This window comes from Hippocampus guttulatus, chromosome 17, assembly GCF_054856545.1.
Source record: "Hippocampus guttulatus isolate MCC_2025c chromosome 17, RoL_Hgut_1.0, whole genome shotgun sequence".
Classification (NCBI taxonomy): domain Eukaryota; kingdom Metazoa; phylum Chordata; class Actinopteri; order Syngnathiformes; family Syngnathidae; genus Hippocampus; species Hippocampus guttulatus.
Window position 1 is genome coordinate 12,743,222 of NC_141277.1, and position 14,130 is coordinate 12,757,351.

Below are 14,130 nucleotides of genomic sequence, written 5' to 3' on the forward strand. Positions count from 1 at the left end.
TCAAATTATTACTGTATATGTTTTATGTTCAATAAACAAACCAAACCAAAACCAAACTGTACGCTAAAGGGAATACAATACAATGCAGCTTAGAGCCTACACAACCACAGCAGCGGTAACAAAGCTTTGAGAACTGGTCACAAACACGGACATGAAACATATAAATACAAATGGCATTACAAAACAATAAATGAAAGACAAAAGTTATGAAGACAATTGATTCAACAAAAAGGCACACAAACTTTGTGGGCTCACATTCAGAAGGATCTAAATATCCTTATAAGTCTTGCTTGTCTCCTTCTCCCTTCGTTTATTCCAGGGATCGGCAACCCAAAATGTTGAAAGAGCCATATAGGAAAAAAAAACAAAACAAAACAATCATGTCTGCAGCCGCAAAAAAATAAAAGCCTTCTGCTGCAAGAAGGAGAGATACCGACGCTCGTTCCTACCAACTGCTGTCAGGCTGCTGAATAAAAAATAGCAACAATAATATTAATAATAACTAAATGATGTGGAAAACAACTGTAAATAGCACTGCGATTTATCCATTTTGTATTTATATTGCACTTAATTGAACAGTGTTTGTTTGTTTTTTCTTCTTCTTTCTGCCTACATTCTTGCTGCTGGAGGCTGTACATTTCCCCAGTGTGGGACAAATAAAGGATATCTTATCTTATCTTATAAAACTTACAATTAAGGAAACACATGCTGTATGTATGTGGGAGACTAGACTGTCTCAGAATTGTTTATGTTATTCATTCCTTTGTTGTGTGTTCACAAACGCCCCCATAGAATTTATTTTGTGATTTCCTCGCCTGATTTTTTGTTTTGGTGCATTATTTTCGCTTTTCTTAGTGTCAGAGAAGTGATCATTAAGTTCCGTTTTTCAGAGGCTGTCTTTGAACGCCTCTCGAGCCGAACGAGAAGAGAGAACGGACGTGTCTGTGTTTGTCGAGACTGTTAAAAGCATAAATAAAGTGTATGTTTTAAAAAACCAAGACCACAGCTCTTCTTTTTCGGAGCTGCAACATGTATCGATATCTATTTGAGCTATATTAGCCTACTATCAAAATCTTTTTCCATTTTCAAACATTTTTTTATAAAGCTCCAGGGAGCCACTAGATGTCGCTAAAGAGACATGTGGCTCTGGAGCCGCGTGTTGCCAACCCCCGGTTTCGTCAGTTGTTAATGCTGCTTTTGGTATGATCTTCGTTTCATAATGGCTGCGCAGAGCTCACAAAGTTATTTGTTTGAGTGTGTCTTGGTGAATGCACCTGTCGGGCAGAAACCCCTTTCAGGTTACAATTGGTTCCTGCTAATAATCACCACTAGATGGCATAGCAACTGCAACAGAGAAACAATTCGTCAACCTCACGTGCTAAAGGCTCGTAGATGAAGATAATCATCTGAATTTTCATTCATGACAGCCACAGTATTGACATTTGATTTTTGTTTTGCTCCATCCAGGTTATGAAGGCGCAAACTGTGAGATTGACACCGACGAGTGTGCTGAACATCCTTGTGACAATGATGGGGAATGTTTTGAACGTTCAAATCTGAGTCACTGGGAGCTTGACTGGGAGCGAAGCTATGCAAATGCAGCTGGATATATTTGCCAGTGTCAGTCAGGGTTTGCAGGTAGGTGACACAATGAAAAATGATCATCAAAAAAACCATAACTCTCCTCTCTATGTAAACTTGTCAAAACCTGTACTGCCTTGATTACAGGACAGAACTGTACCATTAACATTGATGAGTGTGACTCTGAACCCTGCCATAATGGAGGCACTTGTGCAGATCAAAACAATGGTTATGTTTGTACCTGCCCTGCTGGGTTTTCAGGTAAGAGTTCTAACTGATTTGTATTATTCGTAACTTAAAATGATCCAACAAACACAATAAAACTTTATTCTTACAGATATGAACGAATTCCCTAAACAACAGAAAATGAGTGCGGTGTATTTTGCTGCCTCGGCTACTCGTGTATTTCTTATTCAAATGCAGTACATCTATTTTGGTATTATGGATTTCTTTAATAGAGTACATCACGGCATAAATTCCTTTTACCAAAAGGAATTTTAGTTTCAGTAGCGCTGCAGACAAAAAGCAACTATAGTCAGGCTAGGGTCTGAGGCATGCTGCAATTTTAGCAAAAAAAAAAAAAAAAACTACCGGTAATAATAATTGACACCCTTAAAATATTTACGATTTTCCTGTATTAAGACTTTAATGTACTTCATTTTTCAACAAGATGGAGCATTGCCCCATCGGCATTTTGGGGTTCAAGCTTATCTGAACAAAAATGTGCCTCAGCAGTGGATTGGTAGCAGAGGTGCGAAAGACCTCGCTCTCTGCGTTTGGCCTGGACACTTAGACCTCACTGTGTGTGGCTTTATCTTTTAGTGGTATTTTCCCCCCACTTCCAGCAAATATCGATGACATGAAAGATCGAATAACCGCAATATTCTGAGGCACATTTGGGAAGAATTCTCATATTGGCTTGATGTTGTCTGTGCTGCCGATGGTGGCCACATTCAGCACTTGAAAACACGAAATAAAAACCTGAGTGCTGCTTCCCCACATTCAAATAAACATTTCAAAAATTGTACATGTATTATTTTTTTATTATCTGAAACAGATTCATGGCATTTTGATTCATTTTAATGGAAAAAGATAATTTAAGATTGTTTCTGCTTTTGAGCTTGTTTAACCTCAAGGCACCACTGTAGTATGAAAAAAAATGTATAAACCTACTTCCTTCACAATTCTCTTCGCTGATCTTAAACCGCTTAATTACACAACTAGTACAACATGTACAGGGCATATTGTTCATAATTTAAACAAAAATCAATGCCAAGTGTATTTCAAATGATCTTCAATTAAATTTACGTTTACATCCTCCCTCAGGTTTTCTTTGTGAAATGAATATTGACGAATGTGAAAGCCAGCCCTGTCAGAACAATGGCTGGTGCGAAGACGACATTGCTTCCTACAACTGTCACTGTCCCGAGGTCAATGTTGGTTATTGGCCATGGGGAGGCAAGGACTGCAGTGTTAAGCTTTCGGGCTGTGTCCGCCATGAATGTCAAAATGGAGCCACCTGCTACCCGTGGTTTGATGGAGTTGAACATGGCCACACCTGTTTGTGCCCTCATGGCTTCATGGATGAGCAATGCTCTACGCTAACAACGTTCTCTTTCTCTTCCCCGCGGTTCATTTTTATTAACGTTTCTCAAGAGATGATCCAAACTGGGACTCAAAATAATGAATTTGCAATACAGTTCCGCTTCCGGACAACATTGTTTGATGTGTTACTCTTTTACAGAGGAGATGTTGACACCTATGTCCTGATAGAGATTGTGGATGGTTTCCTTCACACAAAAGTGTTTTCTGATGGATCTGAAGTGAACTTGACCTTTCCTGTCGTTGTTAATGACGGGTTTTGGAGAGATATTCATGTATTTGAGCATAACAAAGGCATTCATTTGATAATGAAAGGACCTGGCTGTTACAGAGATAACTGCAGAGCTGGACATGAATCACCCTTCCAGACTTTGGAAACCCTCTCGCATATATATGTTGGTGGAGCATCTGAAGAAATGTTACTTAACTCCCTAAGTGAGGCAAACTTTATTGGATGCATGGAGGACTTAAAGATCGACGCCCAACCGATGCTCCTCCAATCATTTCAAGAGAAGGAAGTACAAAATCATGGATGTCCCAAGACCGAGTGGTGTAAGCCTGACCCCTGCTATGGGAATGGACATTGTATGGACCTGTGGACCAACTACCGCTGTGACTGCCAGCGTCCCTTCTACGGTGAAAAATGCACTGAAGGTGAGCGGTTTTTCCACTACTTTTTCAGAAAGACAACATTCTATCTGGTGTGATTCAGGGGTGCACATTATAATTTTGGTCTGCTCCTCAAAGCAGAACCAGTTAGGTTCTGACCAAACCGAATGTTTTAGGATCGTGATTAACCCGTGGCGGCACAATGGTGGCCTCACCGTGCAGAGGTCGTGGGTTTGATTCTGGCTCTGGCCTCCCTGTGTGGAGTTTGCATGTTCTTCCCGTGCCTGCATGGGTTTTATCGGGGTACTCCAGTTTTCTCCCACATTACAAAAACACAAATGGCAGATTAATGGAGGAACACTCTAAATTTACCCTAGGTGTGACTGTCAGTGTGAATGGGTGTTTGTCTTTGTGTGCCCTTCGATTGGCTGGCAACCAGTTCAGGGTGTATCCCGCCTACTCCCCAATGACAGCTAGGATAAATTCCAGCATGCCTGCGACCCCATTGAGGATAAGTAGATCGGATGGATATTGGATGGATCGATGATTAAATAGTGATGTAATGTATATTACACCATTTTAATGGTTAGAATAGTGTTATAGCGGAATAGGAGGCAGAGTTAGAGGTGGCTGAGTTAAAGATTCTGAGATTCTCCTTAGGAGTGACAAGGATGGACAGGATCAGAAATGAGGTCATCAGAGGGACAACTCAGACAGGAAAGTTTGGAGAAAAAGTTAGAGAGGCCAGACTGAGATGGTTTGGACATGTACAGAGGAGGGACAGTGGATACATTGGTAGGAGAGTGTTAGAGATGGAGCTACCAGGTAGGAGACAGAGAGGAAGGCCAAAGAGAAGATTCATGGATGCCGTGAGGGAAGACATGCAGGTAGTTGGAGTCAAGAGTAAAGGATGCAGAGAACAGGGAAAGATGGAAATTAATGACTCGCTGTGGCAACCCCTGAAAAGGGACAAGCCGAAAGGAGAAGAAGAAGAATAAGAATGGTTAGAATAGTTTTCTAGAAATTCTAATTTTTTTGTTGAATAATTTCTACAGTATTTACAACACATACCAGGCCATTAAAACAATAGAATTTACCATCTTATAAAAATACATTTAATTCATTTATAACACAACTGATATTTGTGATGGCGTGCTTGATGATCCATCCATCCATCCATTTTCCGAACCGCTTGATCCTCACTAGGGTAGTGGGGGGTGCCGGAGCCTATCCCAGCCGTCTTCGGGCAGTAGGCGGGGGACACCCTAAATCAGTTGCCAGCCAATCGCAGGGCACACAGAAACGAACAACTATCCACGCCCACACTCACACCTTGGGACAATTTAGAGCGTCCAATCAGCCTGCCATGCATGTTTTTGGAATGTGGGAGGAAACTGGAGCACCCGGAGAAAACCCACGCAGGCCCGGGGAGAACATGCAAACTCCACACAGGGAGGCCGGAGCTGGAATCGAACCCGGTACCTCTGCACTGTGAAGCCGACGTGCTAACCACCCGCGTGCTTGATGATAGGGGACCAAAAAAGTAAGGAGGCAGGAGAAGCAGGGTGCACTGAACAAAGTATATCAACAAAAACATAAGGGTACACTGGAAAAAATAACCAAAAGACCTGACAAAGTACTCAAAAAGCCCAAAATTCAAAGTAAGCACAAAACAACACTATGACAACCAAACAAACAAACAACATGACAGTAGAAACACAAACGAGTCCGGAAAAACCCCAATACACCAAAGTAACAAACAAAAACCCATGACAGAAGCACAAAACGACGTGACAGGAAAAAAAACCATGACAGTAACACAACGATCCGACAAAGACTGACACAATTATGGAACTAAATAGGAGCAAACTGACAAGACAACAAGGAACACCTGGACAAGACAAAGGTTGATTGGTTAACACAAGGTACCCGGATGGCAAGAACAGGTGGAGACAAAAAAAGAGACGCAAGGAAACAAAACCAAACGTAATCTGAACAAAAAATTGAATCACACTAGTGTTGGGATGTTGCTGTGGCCCTCAACCAATGTAGTTTCGAGTACAGGGCCACAGAATCAGATAATTTGTGATTATTCTCTAAGGTAGAGGTCCCCAATCTTCTTTGCACCACAGACTGATTTCACATCAAGACAGATTTTGACAGACCATCGCAGCAGCTGCACAGCGAGACAAAGATGCACATAAAGGCTGCCACCCAGATGGCGGCCGCACCACACCACTTTATTTGTGCGGTACAAGCCAAGCCGCTGAAATCAACTGAATTGAGAAAGAAAGAAAAAAGAAAAAATGAGCTCATTGGAACAAATCGTCTGCTCCAAAAGAAAAATGTAATGTGCTTGCCAACCTTTTTTTTTTTCTTCATTGGCCCTAGTCCTCTTCCGTACAATGTGGAGTGATGGACTAAACCGGTGCGTATTTAACATTTTCAGTGTGCGTGGGCACCTACACACCACTTATATACACCCCTGATTAAATTCCATGTCTATGACATCAGCAATGTTTTTTATGTATTTTATGTGTAATATGTTTGATTTATCCTGGGATGTTTTTTCAAGTAGGGGTTGAATGAATTCAGATTTTTCCATTCACATTCAGATACCATCATGGCCTCGTAGGCACAGTAAAACTCATAATATATATTCAAGTAACACAACTACAAGGTCACAGCTCCCTAGAGTACAATCTGTGGCTCTCTGGATTTACCGCTATTTTAAATTTACATTCTTAAATGCAATTCTAAATTTGAAGATGCACCACCTTTGTTTTTGTTGTTATTGCTCAATATATGCATCACGAACACCAATGTGTGCCACCAGGCCTCAAGATTTATTGTGCTATTCGACTCCTGAAAAGTCCAAGAAAACTTTCTCTTTCAAAATATTTTCAAAATATAACATGCGGAAAAAATAAAACTATTCTCGGGAACAGCTCATTGAGTTCACAAATGCAAAACTAGTTTTTTTTTTAAAATTCATACAGGTAAAAACATTTAAACCATATGTGTAGAGTTATCCTCAATCTAATGTAGATGTCAAAAGGGTTTTGTGGCTCCCTGTGCTTTTCTTTTTCTGTGGCCAACACAGCATTTAAGGTTGCTGACCCTCACAATTGCATATAACAGATAATAATCAAAATATTATCAGAGGAGAGAATGCTTTGCAAAATTGTATTCAAGCAAATTGTAGTTGTGTTACACGAATTGTTGCAAGAGTTTTATGAAGATCAGAGTAACTGTGAGATCAGCAAGGTATCTGTGACTGGATGAGTGCGTCACGGGCGGGACCAGCAGGACCACGTCAGTGAGGCACCGCTGTTAGTTTGTAGCGCAAACCTATCACCTATTCATTTCAGCGAGGCGTCTGTGTTATTGCCAAAATAGGTTTGTTTGCCGATTAATCGAGGTGTTGACGATTTGGTTCAACCCTTACTTGTTGTTAACATTGTCTTTTTTTGACTGTGTTCAAACTGGAAATGTTTCCTTGACAGAATTACAGTCCTGGACATACAGCCATGAGGACAGTGTGAGTTTTAGCTTGTATGATATCAGCAAGAGCCATGGGAGGGACTTTCAAGTGTCCTTCTTTTTGAGGTCACGAAAGATGGACGGGCTGATCTTTCAGCTGAGAACACCCAAGGAAGAAGTCTACTTTTCAATTTATCTAAATATGGGGAGAATGTTTATCAGCTCTCGGACCAACAGTTCCCCCTTAACAGCTCCCGTATTTTTGACAACGGGGGAGAAGCAATTCCTTCTGGTAGAAGTCCAGCAAAGGGACGTTATCTTTGAGCATGCAAGTCTTCGTTATGGAATAGGGACCATACCTGATGTGAGCATTAAGAGTGGGGATCAGGCTTACTTAGGAGGACTACCGGAAAACTGGGACTCTAATCCTTGGGGGGGGCATTACAAAGGCTGCATCCAGGACTTTCGTTTGGATTCAGTGCATCTGGAGGTGGATACATGGAACGACCAAAATGGAGAGGACATCTATTTATCAAGTGAAGCTGAAAATGTCAAGAGAGGCTGCATCAGCGATAACACTTGCAAGGTGGGAAAGATGAATGTCATGTCCGTTGTTACAGAAGTAACATTTCATTTCTGCTGCATTGGGAAAAAAATAACAATAACAATTATTTTGATTGCGATTGAAATCACGAGTCATAAAACGATTAAACATTGATTTCATTCATTAATCTGATTTGTATTTTTCTCAACTACTAAAACTAAAACAAAACAACAAATACTGACTTTTCCTGTGCATGTTAGCCTTTTAGGGGCAGCGTGGTGCTGTGCGTAGATTTACACATTTATGAGATAAGAAGAAAGTTGTGATTGAGCTCAACTAATATAACTCCTTTTTCACAGATTGTTAAAAATTGTACCTTCGCATTTTGTTTTGTTACCTGTGTGTAAATGTGTTTCCACAGCGTTTGTAAATATTTGTTATTTGAAGGAATATTCCTAAAGTCCATGCTAATTTCCCGTTGGCATGTCAATGGGATATTACATTGACTTTGGCATTCGCGCTAGCAATGTTAACGAAGCATGTTGTTGCATTTAAAAATATAATGTGTGTAATTCTTTTTGTTGGGTGATTAGTTTTATGGTAAATGTTTATGTTCAAGTTTTTCTTTTTATCTTGAAAAGGCTGACCGCAATCAGAATCCCGCGTCATATTGGAGCCAAACGTATAATCCTGGTGTATTAATGGCCTTGTAAATGTGCTGTTTCCATGACTATCGTTCTTCCATGTACCGTACATACTTCCGGCGGAAATCTTCTTTATATGAAGAAGAAACAACAGTAGTCATGGCAACTAACTTTCCACCAAAATTCTACCTTTGGCTTAAATGTGATGCGGGATTCTGATTAAAGTAAGACATTTTAAAAGAGGAAATCAACTCCAACATTTTCTTGAAAATAATATTGTCTGTGCAGTCCAATGAGTCTTAAAACGGTACAGTGGTACCTCTTCTTACGAACATCTATTCATACGAAATTTTCAAGTCACGAAACGCCTCAACAGGAAAATATTGCCTCCAGTTACGAAAGAAATTTCAAGTTACGAAAGGTAAACATACCGGATCGGGCTGCTCATCAGAGCTCCGGGTTTCTTGAATGCAACATACTGATAGCTGCTCTGCCATTGGCTACTACCGAGCATCATCCTGGCATCTCATTGAAGGACCTCTACCATATGCGTCTAAGACTGTAGATAGAAAAATAGATAGATATGTGTCTTTGTGGCGTCCTCGTCATTCGCCCCCCCACCCCCCCGGCCATGAGGCGTTCCGACAGTTTTACGTAAATGTGAATCACCCAGAAAAAGTGTTAACCAGTTGGGCGATCGCTCACTATGCTGATGTTTGCATTGGACATTTTCGAACGATTGTTAAAAGCCGACAAAAACAAACATCCTTGGATCGGTTCGTGACAAAACGCCAGGCAAAAACCACTTCTGAGAGAGAACATGAACTAAACAGGGCAAAAAACGGTGAGGACACAGTTAAAAGTTAAGTGACTGTGGTGTATTAACCATCATAGATTTGTATGTTGTTTGGACGCATTGACTTCCCGTACTTTGTATTGCTATCTACTGCGCATGTGTGAAATGTCACCTGCAATGCTAAGCCTCTTCCCCCACGAGGTTAATGGCGGAACTCGACGGTCGAATACATAATAGAAAACGTGTGTGTGTGCCTCGTCATTTCAAGACACAACATCTGGCGACGAGTAAAAGTCGATTTTAGGGTAGGAGGCAATACTCTAAAGTTTAGTGAGGTAAGATGGCCTACTTTTCTCAAAGACCGGACGAGTTTAAACCCGAGAATGAATCGTGGTCTGCCTATGTGGAACGCATGGAACTGCTGTTCGAGGCGCATGATGTCAGCGACGACAAGAAAGTTGCCATTTTACTGAGCTCCTTGGGCGCATCAGCGTATGGACTTCTCCGTAATTTAGTGCAACCTGCCAAGCCCAGAGACAAGACTTTTGCGGAGATTGTATCTATATTGAGGAATTACTATGAGCCCAAGCCGTTGGTGATATCGGAGCGTTTCAGATACCGAAAATGTGTGCAGAAGAACAGCCAGATGGTTACAGAATATGCCGCTGAGCTACGTCAACTCGCTACAAGGTGTGATTTCGGGGACAGACTGGACGAGGCTCTCCGTGATGGCTTCGTCAGCGGTGTTGCTTCGGAGGCTTTGCAACGCAAGTTACTCTCAGAGGATGGCCTGTCGTTTGCGAGAGCCGTGGAGCTTGCTGTCAACATGGAGACTGCCCACGGGGATGCACAGCAGTTGAGGAAAGGTGAAGATGTCACCACACCTGTACACAAGGTTAAGGAAAACCAAAGGAGAGGACGCTCACCCACACACCAAAATGGATGCTACCGATGTAAAGGCATGAATCATAGTGCAAGTGACTTCTTCTACAAGACTTCAAAATGCCATCAGTGTGGTAAAGTTGGTCACATTCAGAAAGCATGTCGGGCTCGGGCACCTGTATCTGACGATAAGAGCAAGAAAAGGGGGAAGAAGATAAGCAATGAGAGAAAATTTGGTAAAATGACTGGCTATGTGCAAACTGATGAAAAGAAAGATGATGTTCCCATGTTCCATGTCCACGTGTATAGTGCTAATGGCGGCCATAGACCATATAGGGCCATTTTTGATGTAAATGGAAGGAAGGTTCCAATGGAAATTGACACGGGAGCAAGAGTCAGCATTATCTCTGAAAACGTGTATGAACGATCATTCTCTCGTATACCACTAGAGGGAAGTCGTGTAGCACTAAAAGGCTACATAGGGGAGACAATTCCTGTAAAAGGACAGTTCATGGCTAAAGTGAAGTATGAAAATCAGACTGTTGACTTGCCACTGATAGTTGTGGGAGTTGAAGGACCGTCACTCTGCGGACGAGAGTGGCTAGATAAAATAAAGTTAAACTGGGAAATGATCAAAACAGTCACAGAAAACAAAATGCAAGCATCTCCAAGAACCAAGTCAATCCAAGATGTACTCGCAAAACATGATGATGTTTTCACAGATGAGTTGGGGACATTAAAGGACATTAAGGCAACAATATCCGTCAAGCCTGATGCAGTCCCGAAATTTCACAAAGCCCGTGTTTTGCCCCTTGCCATGAAAGAAAAAGTTGAAAAAGAACTGGAGCGCCTTGAGAAAGATGGCGTCATCACCCCTGTCAAGTACAGTGAGTGGGCTGCTCCAGTGGTTCCAGTACCCAAGCGGGATGGTGGACTTCGCTTGTGTGGTGATTACAAGATAACGGTGAACCAAACTATTAACACAGAGACATATCCACTACCACGCATCGAGGAGGTGTTAGCCACACTATGTGGTGGGAAAATATTCTCAAAAATAGATTTGGCTGCAGCTTATCAACAAATTATTCTCGATGACGACTCAAAGAAGTAAACTACAATCAATACACACAAAGGACTGTTTGTGTACAATAGACTGTGTTTTGGTGTCAACTCTGCTGTTAGTATTTTCCAAAGGATAATGGAGAATCTAATGAAAGACCTCAACGTGGTGGTCTACCTCGATGACTTGCTCGTGATGGGCCGAGACGAATCCGAGCACCTAACGAACCTGGACAGAGTTCTTCAGCGGCTGAAAGAGAATGGTCTGAGAGTGAAGAGGACAAAGTGTGACTTTGGTAAGACGCAAATAGAGTACCTGGGGCATGTGCTGGATGGAAAAGGAGTCTACCCGTCCAAAGATAGGGTCAGGGCCATTCATGATGCTCCAGCACCCACAAACACTAAAGAGCTAAGAGCCTTCTTAGGTCTCGTGAACTACTATGGACGCTTTGTACAGTTTTAGCTCCACTTTACAGACTGCTGAAGGAGAAAACAAAGTGGAAATTGAGTAAAGATGAGCAGAGCACGTTTGACAACTGTAAAGAACTGTTGACAAGTGAAAATATATTAACCCCTTACAACCCGCGCCTGCCACTTACACTCGCATGTGATGCTTCTGCTTATGGGATCGGAGCTGTCATTCAGCACACGACACCTGATGGGGAAGAACATCCCATCGCTTTTGCTTCTCGGACTTTTGCTTCTCTCCAGCGGAAAAGAACTACCGGTACTCACAAATAGAAAAGGAGGCTTTGAGTCTGGTGTACGGAGTAAAGAAATTCCACCAATACCTTTGGGGGCGGAAGTTCGAATTGGTAACCGACCACAAGCCTCTGCTCACGCTGTTCGGAGAATGCAAGGGACTACCAACGATGGCAGCAGCACGCATACAGAGATGGGCAATCATATTGTCTGCTTATGATTATCACATAACCTACAGGAAATCAGAGGAGCACGGTAATGCAGATGGACTATCCCGTGTCCCCCTGCCTGAGACGATAGACGATGGAACAAAGAACAAGAATAACAGCTTCTCTCAACGCACTGATTTGTGAGCACCTGGAGGAGGCGCCATTAAGTGCAAAACAAATATCGAAGGCTACACGCAAAGACACTGAGCTCTCACTACTACACAGATACATCCAGTTAGGGTGGCCAACTGAAATTCCCGAAAATTTCAGGGTATTTTACAGAAAGAAAGATGAACTTTCTGTAGAACAGGGATGTGTTCTGTGGGGAACAAGAGTAGTGGTGCCAGAGAAAATGAGAAGAGCAGTGTTAAAAGAGATCCACGACGGACACCCTGGTATCGTAAAAATGAAGACAATTGCACGACAATATGTCTGGTGGCCAAATATTGACATGGACATCGAGAAAGTCTGCAAGCAGTGTGAGACGTGTCAGCTAGAACAACGCATGCCACGCCATGTTCCACTGCACCCATGGGAGTTTCCTGGAGGGGTATGGAGAAGGATTCACATTGATTTTGCAGGTCCATTCATGAGTCACATGTTTATGATAGTGGTCGATGCGTACTCCAAGTGGCTAGAGGTCTTCAAAATGTCACAGATAACCTCAGCAGCCACCATCACAAGGCTTAAAAGACTGTTTGCAGCACAAGGAGTACCCGAACAAATCGTCACTGACAACGCCACAACCTTTATGTCGGATGAGTTCCAACTCTTCATGAAAAGGAACGGAATCTTGCACACTACTGGAGCACCAAAACATCCTGCTACAAATGGACTCACTGAGAGATGCATTGCAACCTTCAAGGCTGGCATGAAGAAGCTTGCAAGAGAGATCCTGAGTGTTGAGGATAAGATTTCACACTTCTTACTGCGTTATCGCACAACACCGAATAGTACAACTGGAGAGTCACCAGCAGACTTGTTCTTAAAGAGACATGTACGAACACGGCTGGATTTCCTTAAACCGAGCATCTCTGAGACGGTGAGGAGGAGACAGTATCAACAGAAGGAGGAACATGATCGTCAGGCTGCCGAAAGACAGTTTGATGTGGATGACCCCGTCTATCTACGCAACACAGCAGGAGAACATCCCAAATGGGTCCCTGGAGTAGTGACACAACGGACTGGACCAGTGTCATACCATGTGCAAGGTGAAACTGATCAGGTATACAGGCGCCATGGAGACCAGCTGCGTCTTCGATACCCACCTGACATTTTAGATCCTGGACCTGAAAGTGCGACTCTGTCAGCTGAGCAGGAGAAAGACTTTGACGAACCGGAGTCCACAACACCTGCATCACCAGCTTTTGCATCAGACCCGCCTGAACCACTTGTGCCAGAGACAGTAGCTTTGAGACGTTCAGGACGTAAAGCACAACGCCCTTTACGTTACAGGGATTGATTGTGATGTCGTAATTGAAAGATGTTCAAATTGAGTTTGTTTATTATTGAAGAAATGTTATGCAGTATGATGGATACGGAAATGTGAATTTGTTATGTATCTTTCAACTAAGGGGGGAGGTAATGTGGTGTATTAACCATCATAGATTTGTATGTTGTTTGGACGCATTGACTTCCCGTACTTTGTATTGCAATCTACTGCGCATGTGTGAAATGTCACCTGCAATGCTAAGCCTCTTCCCCCACGAGGTTAATGGCGGAACTCGACGGTCGAATACATAATAGAAAACGCGTGTGTGTGCCTCGTCATTTCAAGACACAACAGTGACTATCTTTTTTATTCTTTATTTTTTACATTATGCACAACTCTCATTTATTGTGCAATAATCTAATTGTAACATGTATTTTTTACATAGTTTGATGCATTTTTCTGCTTTAGAAAAGATTTATGCCTGAATTTTGGGGGCGTTTGGAACGGATTAGGGCATTTCTATGGAAAACTACTTACAAGATTTTCGACTGAAGAAATTTCTTCCAGAAACAATTAATTTCATAAGT

At 42.2% G+C, this 14,130-nt stretch overlaps 1 protein-coding gene across 2 annotated transcripts in view; it reads left to right on the forward strand.

Annotated features, from left to right (window-relative positions):
• crb2a (crumbs cell polarity complex component 2a) overlaps positions 1–14,130 on the forward strand; it is a 55,622-nt gene that overhangs the window by 25,888 nt on the left and 15,604 nt on the right. For both annotated transcript variants that reach the window (XR_015103553.1, XM_086135527.1), the window contains exons 5-8: positions 1,468–1,638; positions 1,729–1,842; positions 2,908–3,837; positions 7,299–7,861. Coding sequence is in view for 1 of the 2 variants with exons in the window: in XM_086135527.1 (XP_085991653.1) it covers positions 1,468–1,638; positions 1,729–1,842; positions 2,908–3,837; positions 7,299–7,861 (1,778 nt within the window). In the remaining variant the exon portion in view is untranslated. The remainder of the gene's footprint in view (positions 1–1,467; positions 1,639–1,728; positions 1,843–2,907; positions 3,838–7,298; positions 7,862–14,130) is intronic.